Source organism: Phyllostomus hastatus, unplaced genomic scaffold, assembly GCF_019186645.2.
Source record: "Phyllostomus hastatus isolate PE091 unplaced genomic scaffold, TTU_PhHast_1.1 phas_scaffold_60, whole genome shotgun sequence".
In the NCBI taxonomy this organism is placed as follows: domain Eukaryota; kingdom Metazoa; phylum Chordata; class Mammalia; order Chiroptera; family Phyllostomidae; genus Phyllostomus; species Phyllostomus hastatus.
In genome coordinates, this window is record NW_025334038.1 from 11,280,800 (window position 1) to 11,307,402 (window position 26,603).

Below are 26,603 nucleotides of genomic sequence, written 5' to 3' on the forward strand. Positions count from 1 at the left end.
CCATAGAATTCACCTACATAGAATGTATAATTCCGTGGGTATATTTTCAGAATTGGTACAAGCATCATCACAGTCCTAAATTTATGATATTTTCATCCCCAAAGAGAAACTCTGTATCAATTAGCAGTTCACAGTTTCTTTCCCCCCTCTCAACCCTGGGATACCATTCTCTATATAGTTTTGCATATTCTGGACATGGCATATAACTTGAATTATGCAATATGGTCTTAGTATAATATTTCCAAGATATCCATCCATGGTGTAGTATGTATCAGTTTTCCTTTTTTACTGCTAAATAACATTCTATACTTCATGTGTACATACCTCATTTTATTTATCCATGAACCAGTTGATGAACATTGAGATTGTTTCTGTTTGGGTGCTGTTGTGAATAATGCTACTGTAAACATTCATGTACACTTTTTTGTATAGGCATATATTTTCATTTCTCTTGGGTATATATCGGGGAGTGGAGTTGCTGGGTTGTTTGGACACAGACCTCAATAATCTTGAACTTTTTTTAATCATCACCCAAGCACATCCTTATCAATTTTAGAGAGGGGGGAAGGGAGGGAGAAAGAGGATGGGAGAAACATCGATCTGTTGCCTCTTGACACGCACTCTGGCCAAGGAATCAAACCTGCCACCTTTTTGGTTTATAGGACAATACTCCAACCAACTGAGCCATACTAGCCAGGGCTTGGAGAGCTTTTTAAAACCATTTTGAAAAACTGCCAAACTGTTTTCCAAAGTAGCCACACTATTTTACCATCCCACAAACAATGTCTAAGGGTTCCAATTTCTCTGTTTTTTTTTTTTGGTCAACACTTGGTATTGTCTTTTTAATTAAAGCCATTTTCTTTTAGCCATTTTGTTACTGGGGAGCCCTGAGTTGGGAGGGCTCCCCCTCCTTAGTATTTCTTTCACTTTCAAGAGGTGAATTCCGGTGAGAGAAAACATGTAAAATAGTGGAAATGAGATAGTAAGTTTATTTATAAGATACACTTGAACACAGTGCTGCAAGTAGGCAGGCACCAAGCTAGTCTGAGTGCCCCAGCTGTTCGGATTTTAGGGGTTGAATGCTTGTAGCCAGCTTCTAGGTCCCTCTCTGGACCTTGGGATTAAAACAGTTTCAAAGACTTACTTTCCCAGATAGTAGAAATGAGACATACAGAATTTCAAGGGCTCCCCTCCTACACTATTATGGTTTTTCTTGTGATTTTTTTCAGAACACCTGGCAGTCTTGCTGACCAGGCTCAGGATTGCTGAATTAATGAGTAAGACATGTTTCCCTCCCGCCTCTTTGCTTTGGTTTGCTATCTGTCCTTCCTAACAATTCTATTAAGTGTAAAGTATCTCATTGTAGTTTCACTTTGTATTTCCGTAATGACTAATGGGATTGAACAACTCTTCATGTGTTTATTGCCCATTTGTGTATCTTTGGAGAAATGTCTGCTCAGATCCTTTACCCATTTTCAAAATTGTGTTGGCTTTTTATTATTAAGTTGTAAAAAGTTCTTTTTCACTTTCTTGATGGTATCATTTGTGGCACATGCAAGTAATTTATTCATCTTTTTCTTGTGTTACTTGTGTGTTGATGTTATACCTAAGAAAACATTGTTAATAAGTTTTATAGTTTTAGTTCTCATATTTAGGTCTTTGATCCATTTTGTGTTTTTGTTTATGGCATAAATACTAAAGGCTTTTTTTGAATGAGATCATACAGTTGCCCTAGCACCGTTTATTGAAAAGACTATTCTTCCCCTCATTAAATAATGCTGATCCTCTTGCTGAAAAATCTGTTGATCATAAATATGTTTATTTTGGTCTGTGTATTCTGTTCCTTATGCCGGTATGATATAGTCTTGTTTTTTAAATAATTTTTCATTTTTCAGTTACAGTTGACATACAATATTATTTTAGTTTCAGGTGTGCACCCTAATGATGAGACATTTACATAGCATACAAAGTGATGACCCCAATAAGTCTGGTATTCATCTGACACCATATAGTTATTACAATATTATTGAGTATATTACCAATGCTGTACATTACCTTCCTGTGGCCATCTTTTGTAACTGGCAATTTGTGCATCTTAATCCCTTCACCTTTTTTACCCTTCCTCCCAAGTCCCATGCCATCTTGCAGCCATAAGAATGTTCTCTGTACCTGCAAGTGTTTCTGTTTTGCTTGTTCTTTATTTTGTTGTTTAGATTCCAGATATAAGTGAAATTATATGGTATTTAATATTTGTCTTTTTCTGTCTGACTTATTTCATTTAGTGTAATACCCTCTAGATCCACATTATCACAAATGGCAAGATTTTATTTTTTATGACTGAGTACTATTTCATTGTGTGTGTGTGTGTGTGTGTGTGTGTGTACACACACACACGTACTACATCATCTTTTTCCATTTGTCCATCAGTGGACAGTTAGGTATCTTCTTGGCTATTGTAAATAATGCTGCAATTAACATAGAGATCCATGTGTTTTTTCGAATTAGTGTGTAGGGTTTTTTCAGATAAATACCTAGAAGTAGAAGTATCTCCTATTATAGCCTTTGTTTTAGTGTCTATTTTGTCTGATGTAAATATTGTTACACCAGCTTCTTTTTTTTCATTTCCGTTTGCATGAACTGTCTTTTCCCACCCCTTTCAGTCTGTGTGTCTTTTGATCTGAAGTGGCTCTCTTGTGCTGCCCAGCATATGTATGACCTTGTTTTCTTATTCAGCCACCCTATATCTTTGGATTGAAGTATTTAATCATTTACATTTAAAGTAATTACTGATAGGTATGTAGTTATTGACATTTATTATTCATATTTTTTATCTTAAAGAAATACCTTTAACATTTCCTATAATACTGGTTTGGTGGTGTTGAACTCCTTTAGCACTTTCTTATCTGGGAAGCTCTTTATCTGTCCTTCAATTCTAAATGATAGCCTTGCTGGGTACAGTAATCTTTGTTGTAGGTACTTGATCTGCATCACTTTGAGAAATTTTACTTATCTCTTCTGGCCTACATTGTTTCAATTGACTGGCCTCATAGGAGTTCCCTTGTGAGTCATTTTCTCTTGCTACTTTTATAAGATTCTTTTTCTTTAGCCTTTGGCATTCTAATTATGATACACCTTGTTGTGGGTCTCTTTCAGTATATCTTGTTTGGGACTCTCCACTTCCTGGATTTATGTCTGTTTCTTTTGGCCTGTTGCAGAGCCTTTTCGGTAGGTTTTCAGTTCCTTGCCCTGTCGTCTTCTGGTACCCCTATGATGTGACTGTGTAGGTACACTTGATATTATCTCAGAGGCCTCTTAAACTATCCTCATTTGTTCGAATTTTTTTCCTTTTTGCTCTTCTCATTGGGTGGTGTTTTTTTGTTTTTGGTTTTGGTTTTTGGTATTTTGTCTTCAAAATTGCTGATTTGATCCTCTGCTTCATCTACTCTACTATTGATTCCCTCTAGTATATTCTTCATTAAGTTATTCTTCATTTACGAGTGGTTCCTTTTTATGTTTCCTATCTCCATTTTTATGTTTCCTAGCTCTTTGTTAAAGTTCTCACTGAGTTGATTTACCTTTCCCCTAAATTCATTGGACATCCTGAAAACCAATGTTTTGAACTTAGTGTCTGGTAGATTTAGTTTGGTTCTTTTTATAGAGTTTTGTCCTGTTCTTTCATTTGGGACATGTTTCTCTGTGTCCTCATTTTGATGGTCTCCCTGTGTTTGTTTCTGTTTTACGTAGAGCTACTACACCTCTTAGTCTTGATAGAGTGGCCCTAATGTAGTAGGTGTCTTGTAGGGCCCAGTCACACAGTCTCACTGGTCACCTGAGCTGGGTGTTCCAGGAGTGTCCCTTGTGTGGGTTGTATGTGGTCTTCTGTTGCATTTGAGACTTGATTGCTATTAGCACATCAACGGGAGGGATTGACCCTTAAATTGATAGGTGCAAGGATTGGACAAGATTACAAGGGAGGAACTGTTGAGCAGGATTTGCTGTAGTGGGGCTATGGTGCTTGCTCTTTGTGTGTGTCATTTGTAGAGGTGGTGGAATGGCACTCTAGTGCAGTGCCACATAGTCTTGATTACGGTAACTTTATAGTAAATTGTGAAATCAGGAAATGAGTCTTCGAACTTTGTTCTTCTGTAAAACAGAAGCTGGGATTTTGACAGGCATTCTGTGAATCTGTAGATCAATTTGGGGAATACTGCCATCTTCACAATATTAAGTCATCTATAATACTTATTTAGCCATATGAATGAAAGTGGACTTTTTAAGATTTATGTAGAATATTTGAGTATCTGTGCAATGTTAATGTTCTTGTTTCATAGTACTGCATGATTTTGGGAGATAGTAGGAGCTGAATATATAAGGGAGAATACAGATTTAACTGAAATACTAAGTGTACTTTATTATAATTGTTATTTTTATTTTTGTAGCAAACTCCTGAAGGTGAGGTACTCTTCAATAAATTTTAAAATGCCAGGCAGTGTTAAGCATATTTAATATATTTATAGGTAATTATGGATATCAAGCCTTATTCTCTTAATGAGGACTGCTTTTCAGCAATACTATACTCTAGTATTTTCTTAGTCTTTATTAAGCCAGCTCTCTTTTAAATATACTTAGATATCCCAAATAACATCCAACCTCAAGATATTTTTTTAACTCTCAAGATAAATTTTCATATATTGAGAGTAATTACATTCATACATAAATACATGAATAGAAAAAAATAACCCTGACCCAGACGGCTTCACAGGTGAATTTTACCAAATATTTGAAGAAGTAATACCTCTTCTTCTCAAAATATTTAGGAGGAGGGAATACTTGCAAGCTCATTTTACAAGGCCAGCATTAATCTAATTCCAAACCAAATATATATTACAAAGAAAGAAAATTATAGGCCAATATCCCTGATGAACATAGAGGCTAAAATCCCCAACAAAATATTAGCAAACCAAATACAGCAATACATCAAAAGATCATACACCATGATCAAGTGGGATTTATGTCAGGAATGCAAGGTTGATACAGCATTTACACATCAATAAATGTGATGTACCACATAAACAAAAGGAAGGGTAAAAACCACATGATCATATCAATAGATGCAAAGAACGCATTTGATAAAATCCAGCACATATGTATGATAAAAACTCATAGTGAAGTGGGAATAGCAGGAACATACCTAAACATAATAAGGCCAAATATGACAAACTCACTGCCAGCCAGCATTATACTCAACAGGCTAAAACTACCAGCGTTCCCCTTAAAGTCAGGAACACAACAGGGATGGCCACTTTAACCTTTCTTATTCAACATAGTATTGGAAGTCCTAGCCACAAAAATCAGACAAGAAGAAATAAAAGGCATCCAAATTGGAAAGGAAGAAGTAAAACTGTCATTATTTGCAGATGACATATACATAGAGAACCCCAAAAATTCCACTGAGAAACTATGAGAACTGACAAATGAATTCTTCAATGTAGCAGGATACAAAATTAATATCTAGAAATCAGTTGAATTTTTATATGCCAATAACAGCCTAACAGAAAGGGAAATTAAGAAAACATACCTAGTAATAAATCTAACCAAGATGCAAAATACCTGAACTTGGAAAATTATAATACACTGAAGAAAGAAATTGAAGATACAAGTAAGTTGAAGCACATACTGTGTTCATGGATAGGAAGAATTGACATCATTAGAATATCCATACTTTCCAAAGCAACGTATAGATTCAGTGCAGTTCCTATTAAAATTCAACTAACGTATTTCACAGAACTAGTCAATATTTCAAAAATCTGTATGAAACCACAAAAGGCCCCACATAGCAACAGTAGTCCTGAGAAAGAACAAAGTTGGAGGGATCACACTAATATTAAACTATACTATAAGGCCATAGTAATCAAAACAACATGGTACTAGCATAAAAACAGACCCATAGATCAATGGAACAGAACAGAGAACCCAGAAATAAACCCACACCTTTATAGTCAATATTCAATCAAGGAAGCAGGCACATACAGTGGGCTAGAGATAGTTTATTCAGTAAATGCCTTTGGGGAAATTGGACAGGCACATGCAGAAAAATGAAACTAGACCACCTTCTTACACTGCACACAAGACTAAGTTCAAAATGGATTAAAGATTTAAATGTTAGACCTGAAATCATAAAAATCAGTAGAAAATAGGCAGCAAATTCTTTGACATTGCTTCTAGCAATATTTTATCAGATATATCTCCCCAAGCAGGGGAAACATATAAGCAAATGGGACTACATCAAACTAAAAAGTTTTACACATCAAAGGATACCATCAACAAAATAAAAAGTCACCCACAGAATGGGAGAACATACTCATTGATTAAGAGTTAATATCCAAAATTTATGAAGAACTTACAAAACTCAACAGCAAAAAAACAGACAGTCCAGTTGAAAAATGGGCAAAGGACTTAAGTAGGCACTTTTCCAAAGAGGATATACAGGTGTCCAGTAGACATGAAAAGAAGCTTGATGTCACTAATCATCAGAGAAATTCAGAATAAAACTACAATGATATGTCATCTCACTCCTGTCAGAATGGCTCTCATCAATAAATCAACAAATAAGTGCTGGCGAGGATGTGGAGAAAGAGAAAGCCTTTTGCACTGTTGGTGGGAACACAGATTGGTACAATCCCTGTGGAAAGCAGTATGGAGATACCTCAAGAAATTAAAAATGGGTCTGCCTTTTAACCCAGCAATCCCACTTCTAGAAATACATCCGAAGAAACCCAAAACTCTAATTCAAAAAAATATAATCAACCCTGTGTTCATTGCAGCACTATTTAAAATTGCCAAGGTATTGGGAGTAGCCCAAGTGTCCATCAATAGATGAGTGGATAAAGCAACTATGGGACATTTAAACAATGAAATACTACTCGGCCATAAAAAAGAAAATTTTACCATTTGCAACAGTATGGGTGGACCTAGGGAACATTATGCTAAGTGAAATAAGCCAGTCAGAGAGACACACATACATGATTTCACTCATGTGTGGACTCAAGTGAACAAAACTAACAAGCAAAATAGAGACAGACTGAGATAGCAGGATGACAGCTGTTGGAGGAGGGCTGGTTAGGGGGTGGAGGGATGAAAGAAAAAAGAGGATTCGTGTACATGGACAATAAGGTGAACAGGGTGGTGATTGCAGGCTGTTGGGGGTGGGTGCAAATAAACTAATGCAAAATACAAAATTCTGCAGCACACCAAAAAATAGTATATTTTTGCCATTCTGATGAAAGAAAAAAAATAACAGACTGAGTTCATGACATTTTCTGTAATCCTGTATCAGTCGTTTCAAGTGTGGCAAAATTAAGGATTTAAACCACTTCTTAACATTGTACTGGAATTTTGCTTTAATTTGCTTGTGCTTGGTGATCGTTTCTTATCAACAAATGGTAATTTTGACTTATTCCATTTTCATCTTTGCTGTGGGATGGGCTTACCTCCCTTACCCCCTTGCTTTTATTTATCTAAGTTTCCCCTTTACATTTTTCTATTACAGTAGCATTTTTTATGAGTTTTTGCTAAAGTTACACCATTACCACTTTTCCTTAACTATATCCATAGGCAAAGTGATTTCCAAATTTTCAGCTGTGATATCTAGAACCAGGTAGATATTTATTAATGAAGTCCTTTTTAAAGCAGCACTGAAATAATTACCCTAGTGTTAGTCAAGGGAGGGAGGGATGTTGGGGCAGTTAAGGCAAAGGGGAAGAATGGTTTTGCTACCCTATAGGAACTAGAGATGAAACATTAGAACAGTCAGGAGCTTGTTGATACTGAATTATCAGTTAGAAAGCAGTTTTAGAAGTATTATCTTTTATGGCTTTTTAGGATTAGGAGATTTAAACTTGAGTAACAAAACAGCTGTGGGTAGTTTCTAAATACAAATGTACACACAAAGCATGCACATAACTGACTGGGGATTCTGGCTCCTGGGGTCGGAGGTGTTATGGATGAGACGAGACAAATTCACATGGACTACTGAATCCTGTGGAGGAAAGGGGATGACCTGGCTTCTCTCTCAAGAGGAGAGTGCCTCAGCCCTTGCCTTGACAGGCCTTTATTGGGTTCAATTTGCACAGGAATACAGGGTGTATATGTGAAGCTCATCCATCATTGTCAGTCAGAAATGATTAAACAATAGATAACAGTCAAAGAACTCTGAGGGCTTATTCCGAGTCAGGGTCAGATAGTTATAGGGCTATAAAACTTTGGGGAACAAATTCACTTCCTGTTTGGACCCTTATCATTTAAATTGAGGGTATTATTGAAGTAGGTTTCATGGGATTTTATGCATTCTTTCTTAGGCCTGATTGCCCTAGGGAACCCGCCCTTTCCAGCACAGGGCTGTACCCACCTCCAGCATTGTTTCAGGCTTAAGTCAGGCAGGGGAAGTAAGGCAGCCAAGAGATTAGGAGACTTCTTGCAGACAGAATGAGGATTCAGGCAATGTCAAAGCCAAGGGGCATGGGTCCATCGCCCCCTTTTTCTATAGCCCCTCAAGCCCTTCCCTGAGGGCTTCATAGCCCTGCCTGTCTTAGGTAGTTCCTCTTTTGAGGCATCTTGCCCGTCATTGGCTAACTAGTCATCTGCCCGGGGCCAAGTAGAGTGAAGAGAAAGTGGGCAGAGGTGGTGCCCCTACAAGGAAGGTAAGCTTTGTCTCCTAAGTGGCTTGTGGTCCCAAGGTCCTTTACTTAGCCTTAGCCACAGGGGATTACAGCTTCTGAAACCAGGCAGGGCAGTTCCCAACACACAACATTAATTACTAAAAGAATACAGACGAGATAATTCACATGAAACTTGCCGATACAGCCATTTTGGTGAGTTAGGAATTACCGAGGCTTTTTCTTAATTCAGACTGACCTTTCTCCAGCCATTACAGTTGAAGCCAGCAGTGAAGGGTGAAGAATTAGCAGTGAGGGCATCATCATGAGCAGAAAGTAGAGATAGCAGCAAAAATGGGCAGGAGGAAGGAGTCAGATCAAGAGGTAGGAAAGGAAACATAAAGGAATAGAAAAAGAGAAGGGAGTGAAAACAACTGGAGGAAAAAGGATTATGGGTGTAATCATTGAAGTAATGCTAAATATCATAATGTCAGTGTTTGAACCTGTTCAATTAGGACTAAGAACCTTAAAAAATTGGGTTTAACTATGGAAGAAAGAAGAGCAAGAAAGAAGGAAATTTTTTAAAGTGTGCTAAATCACATTTAAAATTTAAGCTCAACAATACACAATTTAATTTTTCAACATAGTGGTAATATTTGTGTCACATTACTGTGGGGCACTATTCTAAGTGCTTTATATATATCTGTTCACTTAATCCTCACCATAACTTTATAGCAGATACTGTTTCTCTCATTTTAGATGCAGAAACTAAACCACAAAGAGAATAAGTAATTTGTCTAGGCTAGCCGGATTACACTGAGGCATTCTGTCCTACTGTGCTACAGCTGGCTTCATCACCTCTTCCTCCCCCTCTCCATAATTTGTATGGTATATTTCTGTAGAAATTTGTCTTGTTTTGACAATGTCTGTTTGAAACAGTTGTACATCTGCTAGAGTGTAACAAACTCCGGACTATTTAAAAATCATTTTTTCTCCCCTCCAGTTATTATAATTGGAGAAAGTTTATCAAACTAAGGACCAGAACTCAAAGGATGGGTAGTGCATGGTCCCTCACCCCAGTGAACTAAATCTGTTTGTAATTGTTTGGTCACTTGAACCAGCCAAGTATGTACTCCAGTATTGTTGTGAATTCTTTGACTTTCAGCCAGGTTTACTTGTGTTGTTAATGAATGTTACCTCCAAAGCCACAGACCAACTAGTAATATTGCCAATGCTTAAAAATTTTGGGATTCTTTTCCTTTTAACAAACCACACAACAGAATCAGCTTTCCATACAAAAAGCAGTAGTACCTAGTTTGATTACCTTCTTTAGTCATCCTTAAAATTAAAGTCTCACATGGAGATATTCACAAAATATTTATCTAAAAAGGTGTTTTGTTTTGTTTTGTTTTTACAGCCCTGATGGAGTAAAATGTTTGCAGGCTGTAGAGGAGGAAATATGAATGGAGTTAGTGGATTTCACCAGAACTTTGGAAGAGTATTGGGTATTAGTTGCACTGGAGGAGGATGAGAATTGAGCCCTATTTAGAGGGAACAGAAAGACTTCTGTGAGGAGTGTGGGTAAATACACAGGAATATACCCTGAAGGATCATTGCTTAGCTCCCTGAATACTTAATATTTTTAATGATTTGTAGAATTTGAGAATCATTCACTAGTACACACACTTTGTTTATATTGAGACTGTCTTCTAAGGGGAAAACTGTTGTTTGAAAATCTCTTTTGATATTGAGGTTTTCAAAAAGTCTGAAGAAGGATGGATCTATGACTGGAAATCCTAAAAGATTTTACCAGGAAAAGCTCATTGGAGACTTTTACAAGTGCATTTTAGCAAGTAAGAGAAATCCCGGTTCATCTAGCAGTTAGAAAGGAAGTTTAAATACTAAGCTCAGTCTAATTTGACTTGTTCCTCTATTGCTTTACTCTTGGATAAATACTTGTAGCATTTGAAGGCTGGCTTAGTCATTCCCCTCTTAGACATGAATAAGATAATAAATGAGAAGTGGGAAACTGAGTGTGTATGTTTTATTGAGTGTTTCTTGCATTTCTTACTTTGGTATTGGCTCTTAGATTTTTATTGTGGCATTTGGAATACTTTGAATATAGTACAAGTGCGGTTATCCACATATCATACATTCAAATATATTGAACAGCAGCTGCACAACGCTACATAATAGGAACATAAATGAATAATTCACTCTGTTCAAGATGCTTCTAGACTAGAGGACAGACAAGATTAATAAAATGGAAGTTAGAATACAGTATAAGTACAATTATAGAGGTATGCAAAATTTTTATTGAATAAAGAAGGGCCCTTCACTCTCAGACATTTTACTTTGGAAGGAGATGATCTTTTGAGTTAAGCCTTTAAATAGAAAAGGAATTACTCAAAGTAGATAGCAGTGATAGAAAATTTTAAGTATGGGGAAAAGATAACAGGAATAATTGCCTGATCTCAGTTATACTTTCTACATCTCAGAAATACAACCACCACCACCCCTATATGCTCCCCCCACCAGGTGACTGCTGTTTAACTGTATTTCAAGAATATTAACTATCTTGATGTTGCCTAATTAAATTGATTGTAAAGAGTAATAACAGTTTATCTAAATCTATGAAAATTAAGAATACATTGCTTTTTCTTTGAGCATTGTCAATTTTTTTGAATTTTTTTGATATTTTTATTTTAAAAGATGGCAATAGGTTGAAGTTATTCAGGCCTTTCAAAATAACATCATTTCTGGTTGTTTGGAGCCAAACTCACTTCATTTTAGCTGTTTTAAAAGATTTACACATCAGGAAGAGAACTTCTAGTCATTTTTATTCATTTACTCATCTGCAAATACATTTGGAATAGAGAAGTTCCCATTCAGATCCAAAGTCCAGTACTTAAACTTCATCTCCACAACAATATTTGTAAGTTGTTTTAAAAGCACTCAGAGGAGCCCTGGCTGGCGTATCTCAGTGGATTGAGCGCGGACTGCGAACCAAAGCATCGCAGGTTTGATTCCCAGTCAGGGCACGTGCCTGGGTTGCAGGCCATAACCCCCAGCAACCACACATTGATGTTTCTCTCTTTCTCCCTCCCTTCCCTCTCTAAAAAATAAATAAATACATCTTCAAAAAAAAAAAAAGGAGGCATCCTTAAAAAAAAAAAAGCACTCAGAAGAAAGGGTCCACCTTCCCTGTTACCAGAAATTTTCTCCTTTTTGTTATCTACCCAAATCACATAGCATAATTTATGCCCCTCTCTTTCCTTCCCTTTTTTGATGTTGTTTCTGTATAGTGATTGATGTTGCCCAAGATAAAATGAGACTCAGATGTTTATCTCTTGAAAAATAATGTATCTGAATCTTGACATATAGAAATTACCTCTCCATGAGGTTTCTTGAATTTATTGGGGTAACATTGGTTAATAACCATGTAAGTTTCAGGTATACAACTTTAAAATACAACATCAATATACTCCATTGTGCACTCCTCACACAAAGTCTAGTTTCCTTTCATCACCTTGAGATGTTTCTTGTATGTAATCCTAAAATGTTGAGTTTAAAGCATACCCATTTTCCAAGTCAGGAGTTACTCAGTTTATTAGTAACTTTGGGGTTAAATATGTGTTCAAAATAGGTGTTTCTCTGTCTTAATCAATGTCTTTATTAGTGCTGTGTCCTTACACTTTTAGCCAAAGAATGTAACTCACTCAAGCTTAAAATGTTGCTAGTTTCTTGATCTCCAATTGGCAGTGTTTCTACTCTGTTGGTTTATTTTACATGTTTATTCCTGTTATGCTACTTTTAATGATGTTAGTAAAGTAATAAAGATATTAGGTAGCAGTTTCATGTGCAGAATACTCATTTTGCCTAGTAGATTCTTCTTTCTTTCAAGCAAGATTGTGTACCATTTAGCCACACAGTGAATCATCTAAGATAACCCTAGAAAGTGGTGACTTCCCCAAAAGAAGGAAAGTCTGGGGATACTTGACCCACTTTTCATCTTTTTTTAAAGCTTTATGGTTTCATTCCTTGCCTGTAGGGGTTTTCCCCCCTTTTCGTGTACAGTGTGCATTAATATTATTTAAACTTTATTTTAGGTAAAGTGTAAGTCTTTTTCCTTTTTGCCTATAGTGTTCTACTTGCAAAACAAGTAAAACAGATTTTGTAGATTAGGGTAACTAGTTATATTTAATGAATAACTTTATTAATATTTTTAGCATCAGTCATTTCATAGCCCAACTAGCAATTCATACTTTTAATATTACATTCTTTCCTTGCATGCCCTTCCCCTTTAGAAAATAAGTTTCTCCAAAAATTTATTTGTTTTTAAATCACCAACTTTTTATCTTTTCTGCAGATAATAGCACCTACTGCATTATTTTTGGCTGCAAAAGTGGAAGAACAGGCTCGAAAACTTGAACATGTTATCAAAGTAGCACATGCTTGTCTTCATCCTCTAGAGCCACTGCTGGATACTAAGTGCGATGTATGTAAAAATAGGGTTTTTTGGTTTTTCTTTGTAAATTTGGAACCTTTTTATTATTTAGACCTAATTAAATAAAAATATAATTTAGTGTTGCCTTCCAAATGCTGCTTATTTCTTTTATCGCTTAGGAATGTAATGCCAGGAAGCAATCTGGCAGAAACATATTTTGTGTATGTTCATGAATTATAACATCATTCTGAATCATGTAAGGTTTTTTTTAAATGCTTCACATTTTGTTTATCTTCAGAGCAAACTGTGATACATGTAGAGGGTAAATCATATCACCTCCATTGTTTGGGTACATTCAAGGCCATAGATAAAAATAACTAAATTGTGAGCAAATGAAGGAATAGGAAAACCTTCTGTATTTGCCTGCAGACCAGTAATTAATCTCTTTACAGAATTGTGCTTTATTTAATGCACATATATTACTACTTTTCTTCTCTGATGCATAAAGATAACATTTTACCATGCTTTCATAAGCAGCATTTTATTGTATTTTATTATTTAAGATTTTATTTATCTGTTTTTAGAGGGAGGGGAAAGGAGAGAGAAAGAGAGAAACATCTGTCTGTTTCCTCAAATGCCTAGAACTGGGAATCTGGCCTGCAACCCAGGCATGTGGCCTTTCCAGGAAATAAACCTGCAACCTTTCAGGTTGCTGGTGGACACCCAGTCCACTGAGCCACACCAGTCAGGGCTCATAAATGTAAAGACTAATTCTAATTACCAAACACCTTGTTCATCAACATTTTATTAGATCTTGTTTGAAAGCACCATTTAAAAATTTTCTGATATCTTAAGCTAGAATTCTGGGCCTTTAAAATAATTTTTCTAACACTTATTATAGGTGAGTTACTTTATCAGGAATTTTTAACTACTGAATAACTAGCAGATTATATTAATTTAGTTTGATTTGGATCAAGGTCATGGTCCAGATTAAGTGTATCACATTTTATTACTGGCAAGTTTTATCTTAGATGTTGGCTTTAAGAAAGAAAAATATTAATGTAGCCATTCAATAATAGAGAATGTGTGATTCAAGAATATGAACTATTTCAAGTTAGTAATGTCTATTGTAAAAATGTAGAATTTCTTATGAATACTTAGGATATTATTTAAATAATAGAAATCTGTTTTAAAAATCAGCTCAGTGACCTTTTCAGAATGTGGCATAAATCAAATTAAAGGTACATTCACTTTCTGGATTTAGCAGTATGTTTGTACATAAATGAATATTTATATGTAATATATGTTTTTTTAATCTCCTTAGTCAATTGTCATGATTTAAGAATGAGATGCCAGAAAATTTTTCGTACCCTTTATTTCCAGAGTAATTGCAATAGAGGAATAATTTATTGAAGTTGAGGGAGAAGGTCCTCAATTTATGTCTCATGGAGGCCCATGTCTTGATATTTTGTATATACAATTTTTTCTTTAAATCTAGAGATAACAGGATTTGTTTTGATTTTATTTTGTCTTTTCTGAAGAGAGGAGGTTAACTATAAAAATAATTCATTCAGTTTAATGTGACTGTCAAGGAATTAACACATGAATTACCCTAGATTAAATTGATGAGCCTTTGCTTTAAAAAGTGGGTTTGAATTTGGTGTTTGTACTTGGATCTGTTAATTCTGTCCTTAATGTGTTGAAGCACTAATAATACCTTAGTAAAGTTTCACATTATAAGCCCTGGCTGGCGTAGCTCAGTGGATTGAGCGCGGGCTGGGAACCTAAGTGTCCCTGGTTCGATTCCCAGCCAGGGTACATTCCTGGGTTGCAGGCCATAACTCCCAGCAACCGCACATTGATGTTTCTCTCTCTCTCTCTCTCTCTCTCTCTCTCTCTCTATCTCCCTTCCCTCTCTAAAAATAAATAAAATCTTTTTTAAAAAAAAGTTTCACATTATAGATTGAAGAGCTCTTTTCCAATTAACCCACCCCTTTTCATATTACCATTATTGTTAGGTTGGGTTTGTTTTGGGGTTGGTTTTTTTGGGGGGGGGGGGTTTGGTTTTTGCTTTGTTTACATTTCTTACACTAGAAGTAATTTAATTCAATTTCAACGTGTCACAGAGTACAGGTTTTGTCTATCACCCTCAGTTTATTTCCTTCATGTTTTTAAACTACTCTGGTTCTTTTGTAATCAATCTTACAATTCTCATGAGATTTAACGGCTGCTTAGTCTAGTAGTGTTATGTTTACCTTAAGCATTTTAATATTACTATTTTTTCCTGGCAGGCTTATCTTCAGCAAACTCAAGAACTGGTTTTACTTGAAACCATAATGCTACAAACCCTAGGTATGTACTTACATCATTTATTTATGTGTGTGTTCTTCAATGCAGTACAGTAAGTTCTAACTTAACACCATTGATTGGTTTTATGGTTTTAAGTGAAAAAAAAAAAAACATATAACAAAACCAATTTGCCACAGGCTAATCAATACAAATGAGTTAAGTTCCTTTGGTATAGCAAAATGATGTTGAACATAATGACATATTCAAGGACCCTACTATATGCTGAATAAAGAGAAAATATCTGGACTTATTTTATCCTTGGAGAAAATTTCATTTTAAAACAAAATTTAGAACCAGAATATTATAAGGAACCCATTTTTTAAAATTTCATTTGGCATAAACAGCCTTCAATGTGATTTCTGTGTTTTCAGATAGTCAGGATACTGTGCTTCATTCTGGCTTTGTACAGGAAAATACTCATTTCATGCTGTTGCATATGATTGTAGTATGTGCAGGCATATATGGCAGTTCTTGTTCTCCTAGAGCTTATAGTCAGTATTTAATGAATTTATATCATTTTTAATGTGACATAATGGTTCATTAAATGTTGAAAATTCTTATCTAATAGTTATGTTGTCTGCAGAGTTTGTGCAACCTAAGTGATCTCTAAAGATCATTCTTAACTTTCACTTTACTGATAAGGAAATTGAGGCTTAAAGCAGTTTTGAGTTGTATGAAGTCACATATTCTAAAAGAACATTGGCTTTTATGGAAATCTAGTTTTAAATCTGTAGGCCTCTGATTTGCTTTTAAACTTGGACAAAGTTCCCCTGTTTACCTTTCATACCTCTTTTCCGTATGTGAGAGGTGGAATAATAATGCCTGCCTCAACGTTGTAAATTTGAAGATGAAAGATGGTATGTTTTAAAAACTGCCACATACAGTGTATGTCATAAATAATCATTATTTATTACGGTAGTTATTTATCACTCCATTTCCAATTGTTGAATACAAGTGGCAATCACAGCTTCTTATCCTGACATTCTTTTTATTGTAGAAGTAGTTTGTTTGAAATATATCACTTGTTTGAAGTTTTCATAGTAAAAAAGAGATATAAAAATAAAAGTCAGACAAAAGTCAGACTCCTATCATTCTCTCCCAATCCAGTAAAGTACATGTTATTGTTTTATTACGTAAAATTACATAAATATGAAAATTTACAAATATTTATATAATGAAAGTTGAAAGGGGAAGTTATATTACTAAAAATAATATAAAGTTATTTTATTTAAAATCATGTCATTTGTATTGTTTATGACAGATACTTGAACACAGAGATTGAATAGCATTTTAAGGGGAATATTAGAATTCATAAGATATACCTCTTTGGCTTTCATTAAAGTATGATTTGTAAGTTTAATTGCAGCAGAAATGTAAATAGACCATGCAATAACTTTATAAATCCAGATTACCAGTTTATTAGGATGTTATTTACCTAATACTTCTGCAGGCATTAGATGTGACCTCCACCTTTTAAAAAAAAAGCCTTGCCCTACCTAAGGGTAGATTGGACATTGGAAGCTTTTGAACATTTTATCTTTGTTTTGAGAAACAGTGATTTAATGAATCATGAGGCCTACAAGGTTTACTTACCTTAACAGTTTTGTTATTAACGAAATGTAAATTATAAACTAACTAGCTGAAATCCTTTGATCGAAGGCATACTAAGAAAATAAGAGCACTTTGTTATTTAAGAGGTGATTTCTTACACTGTAGCCCAAATGTTACATTTACAAAAAAGGTTCTTTTCACATCTCCTCAAAGAATTGGAATATACTTAAGAACCCCAATAAATTCAATAAAGGCTAGGGGAAGAAATACATTACTCCCTGCTTAAACTGTGGGGCAAGCTTGATTGTATTTGTCACGATTTCAGTTTGTTTTTAACATGAAGACAATTTCAAACTAACTGTAATTCAGAATTTTGAATGAATATTATCCCTGATCTATAAATAACTTTGATAATTAATTTTCATAATTAGAACATTTTTAAGAAGAAAAGATTTTTATCTGAGGTATAATGATTTTAGTGATGAGAAGCATTGTGTTTGGGCTTTTTTAATAATGAAAAGTACATTTATGGTTGTGTGGTGAATGGCATTCTCAGGCCAGTATTGTGGTGGTAAGTGATTGGGGAAAAAAGTGCTTTTCGTTTCAGGTTTTGAGATCACCATTGAGCACCCACACACAGATGTGGTGAAATGTACCCAGTTAGTAAGAGGTAAGTGATCTTTGAAACTTTTTAAATGAGTACAGTATTAATGATTTTTATTGTCTATAATTGATTTGGATGTTATTTTGTTCATATCTCCTTTCCTTGAATTTTATTAAAATTGGGAAAATGGCATTTTGAAGCATTACTTTTTAGTGCTCTGTATCTACCTACTCATCTACTTCTATTGGTTCTACCAGTCAAATTAGCTTCCCTTTAAACTTCAGTGAGTCTCATTTCACTGACAAATTGGAGGGCTTCCAAATATTAGGACTGTCTACCTCCCCATTGAGCTATGCCTGTCCTATTTCAGTTAATATTTAAGACGTAAGCCATTAGCACCTGGGTATAAAAAAATAGTATTAATTTTTTATTTATGTCCAACTTTTGTTGACTTCTTGAAAAGATTATAGTATAAGAATTTGGAGGTTAGCCTGAAGTTTTTTCTATAAATAATTGCCTTTCTTAGCAGATTTGTAATTTTTTGAAATGTTTTGCCATTGTTTGAACAAAACTGATGTAATACATTTTTCACAGTTCTTCAGTATTTCTAAAAATGGTTTCCCTTTTGTGTATGAGGAAATAATTATATACTATGATACCTAGCGTGTGATGTGGCTGTTAAACCTTTTATAAACAGGAGTAGGGGAACTCTTAATTTTTTTTTCTTTTCTGCTTATAAAACATGTGATACATTTGTCTACTCTTGTTAATAAATCCTATATAGCTCTTACATTCCTAGAAATATTTTTTACACAGTTGCATGTTTTTGTACTACTTCAACATTCCTGTTTCCCATTAGAAGTGTTATGTACTAATTGCAACCACTTAGAATCTTTAGAGTTCTTTTTTCTATTATTTCCTTTTTGATGATTGAATGTTGCCATTTCATTCTTTTACCACCAGACTTTTTTAGGACTGTTCTAAACAAAATGTGTAAGATTTATGAAGGCCTTGTTTTGTTTTTTAGTGTTTTACCTAAATATTCTCACAGTTTATTCATTCTAAATTGAATTCATTTTATACTCAGGTAGGATTTTATTATGTTATGACTACATTAAAAAGAGAAAGAAAAAAAAACCCTCTTATCTGACACCACAATGTTTTTAGGAACCGGTCCTCTAAAAATGACATTTACATATTTGTTATCCTAATACCACATATTATCACTTGTAAACTGGAACATAATTATGGTTCCTGTTCTTTGTGGTTATATGAATATAGCACATTCTCATCCCCAGTATTATAGTGTGGTATAGATTTATATAGATAATTAATGTAGGTGTTGAATTAAGAATAAAAAGGCTGAGTAGTTCTGTTTTCCTGAAAATTTGAAAGGGTAAACTTTTATCAGAATTGGAAAGCCATATCATTTGTTTCAAATTGAGCCTAATGAAGGAAGATATTAATACAGGTTAAAATAATACTTTAGTAGGAATTGAAACTGGATTTTCAGCTTCGTGTTATTGTTAAGTTTTAGTCAGCTTTTTAAAACTTCTTTGTCAAAGTTTATTTTTTGTACATGTTCTCCTATATTTAAAGAAGCTAGAGACATGTAAAGAACATTCATTCGCAAAATTGAATAGTAGATTTTAAAACATTTACAAAAAATACAAATTTGATATATCATCCAAAGCAAAATATTTAAATATGATTTTCTGTTGTTGTTAATGTTTAAAATATACTGATTCTTAAATTTTAGTACAAATCTTACATATGTTTAACCTCCTTTTGTCTGACTAAGTATTTCAAGTAACTGGATTGTATCTCACTCTATTTAAGAAATGTTCTTTTATGTTTGGTGTCATCTTTTCTTTGCTCTATTACAATTTTCAGCTAACAGAAGAACATTTTCCCTTTATTCTTCCCTGTTGCACAGTGACAGGTTATTAAATGTATATGTATTCTGAGGTGAAAACTGCTATGGCAGTTTAAAATTTCTTCTTTATATATTTTGAGTCTTTTGTTGGCGGAGGACAGGTAAATAAATGGTTTGGCTTCTTCAAAGTTCCTCACCTTCCTGCCTTACCCTACCCCCATGAGAAAATTGGCATTATTTTACTTTGCTGCAGAATTGGCTAATGTCATTTTATAGGGACCTTTCACTTTTGTGATTCTCCTTCCTTCCCTACCAGGAAAGAATGCAATACTTAAGTCACACTGCCTCCAAGACATCTGATGCTTTCACAGTCTTCCTTAGCACAACTCTGTTAAGCCCAAATTTCTTTTTGTAAAGATTCTCATGGGGCAGCAGTGGTTACAGGTGCTACAGATACAAATAGGAAGGAACAAGGATTTTGAGGCCCTTTAGGAAAGGGGTGAGTTGAGGGGATCCTAGTTGCTGCAGAGGGGAAAGGTATGTCAGTGATTATGAATGTAATTGGTGGGGGGAGAAAACGACGAATTATAGCAGTGGTGTCCCTGTTGAGGAAATTAAGAAGCAGAAGAAGCGGGGAGACTGTTTTCAGTTTCAGTTTCTTAATTTCAATTGTTTTCTTTTGGAGACCTGTGTTGAAGCACCTTCATTCCCTCTGAAGTACTGGTATCATATCTAAAGTTGTCATTAACTGGATTTTATAATTAAAAACAAATAATACAGTGGAGTTTTCTCTATTTATGCCCTTATAATGTTTCTAGGTTTATTCTGTTGATGCTTAGTAACATGATGAAAAACTGAGCAGTTGTGCTCTCTGAGTTTGTGGGTTGGGGGTTTGTTTTGTTTTGAGGGAAGTACTTAAGCCAATTTAAATATGACTGAGGATTAAGTCTGGCAGGCAACTCTTTGTATTTTATATTAGACTTCAAAATCTTTTCTTCTTCTTCTTCTTCTTTTTTTTTTAAATCCAGGAGAATGCTTTATTGCAACTTTTAGCTGACTAGATGCTTAACTTAGTAACAAGTTTAGCCCTTGTAACTGGCTAGCTAAAAGCAAATCGGCTTGTTTCTCAGATCTTTGGGGGATAGCAAGAAACATTTGAGTGAATGTTGTTGAAGATTTTCAGTAGTATAGAAAATGATGGCGCTCTTGTGATATTTGTAAGTAGTAAGTAAAATTTACTTTTTGTGTACACATCTTTGAAGTTTTTGTTGTGTTGAGAACTTTTGATGGTAGCATATTAAAGCTGAAAGTATTGTTTTCTTTTTTTTTTTTTTCTTACAGCAAGCAAGGATTTGGCACAGACATCCTATTTCATGGCTACCAACAGGTTGTTATCCTGACCCTCTTTGTTGCACTGTTGTAGCACACTATAGCTTCCTTTAATGCAGGGCCCCCTCAATGTGTCTCTTACCCTTGTTGCAACAGGAGACTGGACCATCTACTGTGGTGGTACCTTCCTGTCTGCTTTGCGGTGTATTGTACAAGGGACTTTGGGCACAGAGGGGTTAAATGCACAATGTGAAGTGTAGTGGTGCTTTTTGATGACATATTCTCGATTTGTGAGTGCATAAGTCTAAAATTGGTAGCCTGAATAGCAGCTAAAGATTACAGAGAGCTAAACTTAACGTAGAAATTCGAGCAACTTGGTAAGTATAAAACTATTTTTAGTTTATAATTATAGTTAAATGACAATTTTTTAAATTTCACATTTATCCAATCTCTAATTATTAAAGGTTTTTAATAAATTTATATAACTTGGGTTTTTTTCCAGATAATATCCACTAGTAGTGAATTAGAAGTAGTCAACTCCTGTCAGTGTCTGGATTTGCATAAGTGCAGTTTTCACTTAAAAGAAATTTTTCAGTTTATGTAAATAAAAAATGGTATGGGTTGAACATTTGCATCAATTCTGAAACTGAAGTAGAAGAATAGTGTTTTGTTTTTATTTATTGATTTTTAGAGAGGAGGGAAGGGGGAAGAGAGAAACATTGATTTATTGTTCCACTTATTTATTCATTCATTGGTTGGTTCTTGTTTGTTCCCTGGCCTGGAATTGAACCCAGTATCTTTGGGGCAACGCTCTAACCAACTGAGCTACTCAGCCAGGGAAGGATAGTTTTTTAAAAGCCTTTAATATCTATATAAAATTCTGTTCTGTATTGATTATATTAATGATTTAAATTTGTTTTTTCAAATGGGTCATTGGAGAGCAGGTAGTCTCCAGATTTGTATATAGTTCTTAACTTTTTGTGATACTGTTATGTTTTATTTAAAACTTTGGATTGGCAAGTATCAGTGTATTTTATTAGCTATATATATATGTTGTTGGGATTTGACCCTTATCCTGAGAATTCCAAACAACAACAACAACAAAAAAACACTTAAATTTAAAACTTTGGTTAGAACAGCCTATTTGTGACATGTTACATGTCCAGTAGAGTGGAATGAGAAAGGTAATATTTTTGTAGTATATAGCAATATTGGGCCTTGACACTGTTGTATAAAAGGTAAGTTTTCTCTGTGGCTTGACTGAAAAGAAGAGGTTGATGTAGATAAGTGTTAAATTCTCTTTAACTTACCTGAGAATTACATTTGTTAAGCCATACCAAATGATAGAATCCCTTATTATAATGCAGTGTTGAAATTTGTCACTTTTACAAAGAGTTGTTTTTTTCCTTTACTTTTTTACCATATTACAAAAGAAACCAAAATGCCACAAAAAAGTTTGTATTGTACTTGTGTATGGTGACTATTGGAAATAGAAGTATATTAAGTAAAGAAATAAAAATATTGGGTGGGTGTGCTGGAATGGGAGTAAAAGGGAGAAATCTGTACTTGAACAATGATTACAATTTTTAAAAAAAAAGAAATAAAAATACTTTGAATTTAGATGTAAAAGCAAAATTTATAAATATTACTATAGTAGTAGTATTAAATATTAATATAATACTCTGGGGAGTAAGTGGGGGGATGTTCATATCTATCTAGGTTTTGTTAGTACTAGAATTCTGTAACTATAGGGTTAGCTTTTAATTTAATAAAATAAGGTTTTGTATTCTAGACTTAACAGAAGAAAACCTTTGTGATTCTGTTTTTGCTCTAATCTTACTGGCAAATTTTTTCTTTGTTTTACATATTTGAATTTCTATGGCTCTTCCTTTTCAACCTGCACCACAACAGTCTACATCTTACCACCTTCTGTCTTCAATACAAACCAACGGTGATAGCGTGTGTATGCATTCATTTGGCTTGCAAATGGTCCAATTGGGAGATTCCTGTGTCAACTGATGGAAAACATTGGTGGGAATATGTGGATCCTACAGTTACTTTAGAGTTATTAGATGGTAAGTAGAGACAAAATAAGGTTTTTACATTAAAAATAAACTATTTTTAATAGGGGAAAATTCTGTCTACTGCTGCATAGGTTCGAAAACTAGTGAATCCCATATACTCATGCCCAACTGAGCAGTTACCTATTCTGGACAATTCAGTATCCATCCTCCCCTGTAGTTAGTTTAATGCTAATCCCAGATATTTTTTTTTCATCTATTAATATTTCAGTTTGTATTTCAAATTTACACTTTAAAAACAACTTTAATTCTGTTTTAACAACTTGGTAAGAGATTTTAAAGTATAGCTACATGAGCAAATGAACAGGATGAAAATGAGGATTCATTAGCCTAAAGAAAAACAAATTGAACATACGAGGTCTGTCCAGAAAGGATCCAGTCATTGTTAATAAAACATGAACAGCTTGCACAATATTGATGTAATCTGGTAGCCAAGGAGAGTGGACTAGTATGTGCATGCATGAACAATGACAACCTCACTGAACTAGTAGTCAGTGGGGGCAGTAGATGTTGTTGAGTGAGCATGTGCACTGTGTGGCCATGCATTCAAAATGACTGAGTGAGTAGAATAACAAATCTGCATCAAATTTTGCGTTAAGTTTGAACATTCCTCCATGGAAACTGTTCGGATGATTCAGAAGGCCACAGCAATGGGCAGCTGGTGATTGGCAGCGTGTTCATGAAAATGTGTCTGCTGCTCATGCATCATGTCTTGTGCAGAGGTTTTGGTGAAACATCAGATCACCAGGTGACTTAGCCCCCCACATCGCAGATTTGCCCTGCAACTTCAGGATTTTCTCAAAACTAAGATCACCTCTAAAAGGAAAGAGATTTCAGACCGTCAATGAGATTCTAGAGAATACGACAGGGAAACTGATGGCAATTGGAGAACTCTGTGAGGTCCCAAGGTGCCTACTTGGAAGAGGCCTGAGGTGTCATTGTCCTGTGTACAGTGTTTCATTTGTTGTCTTCATTAAATGTCTTTATTTTTCTTTTTTTTTTCTTTTTTTTTTTTTAAGATTTTATTTATTTATTTTTAGGGAGGGAAGGGAGGGAGAGAGAGAGAGAGAGAGAGAGACACATCAATGTGCGGTTGCTGGGGGTTATGGCCTGCAACCCAGGAATGTACCCTGGCTGGGAATCGAACCTGGGACACTTTGGTTCCCAGCCCGTGCTCAATCCACTGAGCTACGCCAGCCAGGTAAATGTCTTTATTTTTCATATTACATAGCTGGATACCTTCTGGACAAACCTTACACCCACACACAGACCAGTGTCCAACAATGGCTGGCCTTTTTCTGGACAGACCTCATACCACCTCATATGGTACTAAAATAAAGTTCACCAAAAAAAGTAAATTGCCTTTTATTCTGCTCTTAACTTACAGGTAGAATTTGTTAGTGGGGGGCGGGGGTGGGGGTTGACTCAATAGGATTCAGTCACCTAAATATCCTCTGCTTCCATTCTAAAAGGTTCAAGCCCATTATCCATTTGGAAAGCCATTGAATAGGAATTATGCCTTTTCTGTTCTGATCCCCTCAAAATTAACAAAATTTAAGATATTAGTATATATCTGAATTTTAGCATGGTGCCCAAAGCATCATTGTATATTGAAATAATTCATTTAAAAGTGTGTTCCCAAAGCAACATTTGCTTGTACTTGGCAGTCTGTAAGCTTTTTGTTTTGTTATGTGGGGCTTCTTGTGATTAATAACAAACTCTCATGTGTTTTTTTATATTTTGAAATTTTTTAGTACATTAGCCTTGAGGAGGTGTATCCTCTATTTTAAGTATAATGTGATTTTTTTATGCATGTAGCTACTTACTTACTTTAGCAGTGATTATCTGACAGATCCTCTTGTTCCCCCACTGTAAAAGTTAATAGGACACTTTAGAAAGGAAAAAACAAAGCTTACATTTTATGCTTGCTGAACATGTGATTTTGGACCAGAAGTTATATGTACATTTAATCTTTGACAACCAAGCTATTAAAGGAATTAAGTCAATTTCTTACCAATGTTGGACCCAAAAGTATTACATATCTGCTAGATTTATTTAGTGTTCAAGTAGAAAAGGGGTGTTTTTTTAGAATGCGGAAGTAAATAGTAGTTCGTGTGTTAAATTTTTTTCATCCAAACTGTCAAAACTCATGAGACTTTCACAGGAGTTACCTTATTTTGCTGTGTATAATGTGCACTTTTTTGCCCAAATTTTTTAGGGAAATTAAGGATGAGCATTATACATGGGTAGTACTAATTCTGTATCTATATAAATGTTTTTAATTCTTTCATTTATGCTTATGTGTTAAAAGTATAACTCTAGAAAGAAAGCAATAATGATATCTGTATGCAATAATATCCTAGAATACATAATCTGTTTTGTTGAATTTATGACAAACTTGCAACAAAAGCAATTTCAGCCAGTGATTCGACGAGATGAAGGAAGAGCACTGTTATCAACAGAGTAAGATAAGATAGATGATGCCATTGTTATCCACTTGATAAGATAGGGTGAACAGCGTGACATTTGACATTTCTCTTCATACACTTTAGGTGGGAGAAATTATTGGAAAATACCTTGGAAAATGTTGAAATGGTTTTCATATACTGCAAGCTTTAAGCTAAAAGTTATTAAATATGCTAAAAAGCACTGCAACAGAGCTGCCAAGAGACTCTTTGGACTTCCTTCCACTCTCTCTGTATCAGATTGTGGAGGCAACAGGAAGAAAAGCTTCTTCAGATGCCAAGATACAAGAAGGCAGTGCGAGGGAAAACCCCCACAGTGGCTGGAGGTGGAACATGAGGTGAAGACCTGGATTCTGGAGCAGCATCAGACTGGGATCTCTGTTTCAACCAAGGTGATTCAAGAAGAAGGTAAAAGGATTGCATGAGAAAAAACATTGATGATTTCTCAGGGACACCTACATGCCATCCAATAGAACCGTGGGTATCAAAGGAGCAAAGACTGTAGCTATTAAAACGAGTGGTTGTGAGAAAACATATTTCACTGTTTTTCTAGCCTGTTGTGCAGATGGGACAAAGCTACCACCTATGACCATCTTTAAAAGGAAAACATTTCCAAAAGAAAAGATTCCAAGTAGAGTTATTGTCCATGTGCATGAAAAAGGAGGGATGAATGAAGAAGGAATCAAAATCTGGTTTCACAAAGTCTAGTCTGGAAGGCCTGGAGAATTACTTTAAAAAACAGCTTTGCTTGTTCTTGATCACTTCAAAGCCCATGTTACACAGAGTGCAAAAGCATCACAGTGGACTTGAAAACCCAACTTGCTGTGATACCTGTTGGGCTAACCAGCCAAGTGCAGCCTCTTGATGTGTCAGTAAACAAGCCCTTTAAAGCCCGAATGAAGAAAGAGTAGACATCGTGGATGCAGTCAGCTGCTAATGATTTAACACTTACAGGCAGGGTCAAGAAAGCATCCATCGCCCGGGTTTATGATTGGGTCCTAAGATCATGGAATGGTGTCAAGAAGGAAGTGGTTGTGAAATCACTTAAAAAATGTAACATCAGCAATACTGTGGATGGAACGGAGAATGATGAAATTTACTGGGATGAGGAAGGTGGCTCTTCAGAAGATACAAGTAATGTAGATACTGAAGAAGATGATACTTCTGATATTGACACTGATGAAGAGTTCTTGGTCTTCTATGATGCATAAATATTGTAAATTTGTTACTGGTACATAAAATTTCTT

General features: G+C 35.0%; 1 protein-coding gene across 5 annotated transcripts in view; it reads left to right on the plus strand.

Annotated features, from left to right (window-relative positions):
* CCNT2 (cyclin T2) overlaps positions 1 to 26,603 on the plus strand; it is a 46,913-nt gene that overhangs the window by 14,593 nt on the left and 5,717 nt on the right. For 2 of the 5 annotated variants that reach the window (XM_045825904.1, XM_045825905.1), the window contains exons 3-7: positions 13,024 to 13,152; positions 15,393 to 15,453; positions 17,609 to 17,671; positions 20,823 to 20,868; positions 22,722 to 22,885. In XM_045825904.1, coding sequence (XP_045681860.1) covers positions 13,024 to 13,152; positions 15,393 to 15,453; positions 17,609 to 17,671; positions 20,823 to 20,868; positions 22,722 to 22,885 — 463 coding nt within the window. Of the gene's footprint in view, positions 1 to 13,023; positions 13,153 to 15,392; positions 15,454 to 17,608; positions 17,672 to 19,505; positions 20,706 to 20,822; positions 21,188 to 22,721; positions 22,886 to 25,596; positions 25,765 to 26,603 lie in introns of those variants that run through there. The other 3 variants (XM_045825903.1, XR_006784234.1, XM_045825906.1) reach the window with 3 other exon arrangements.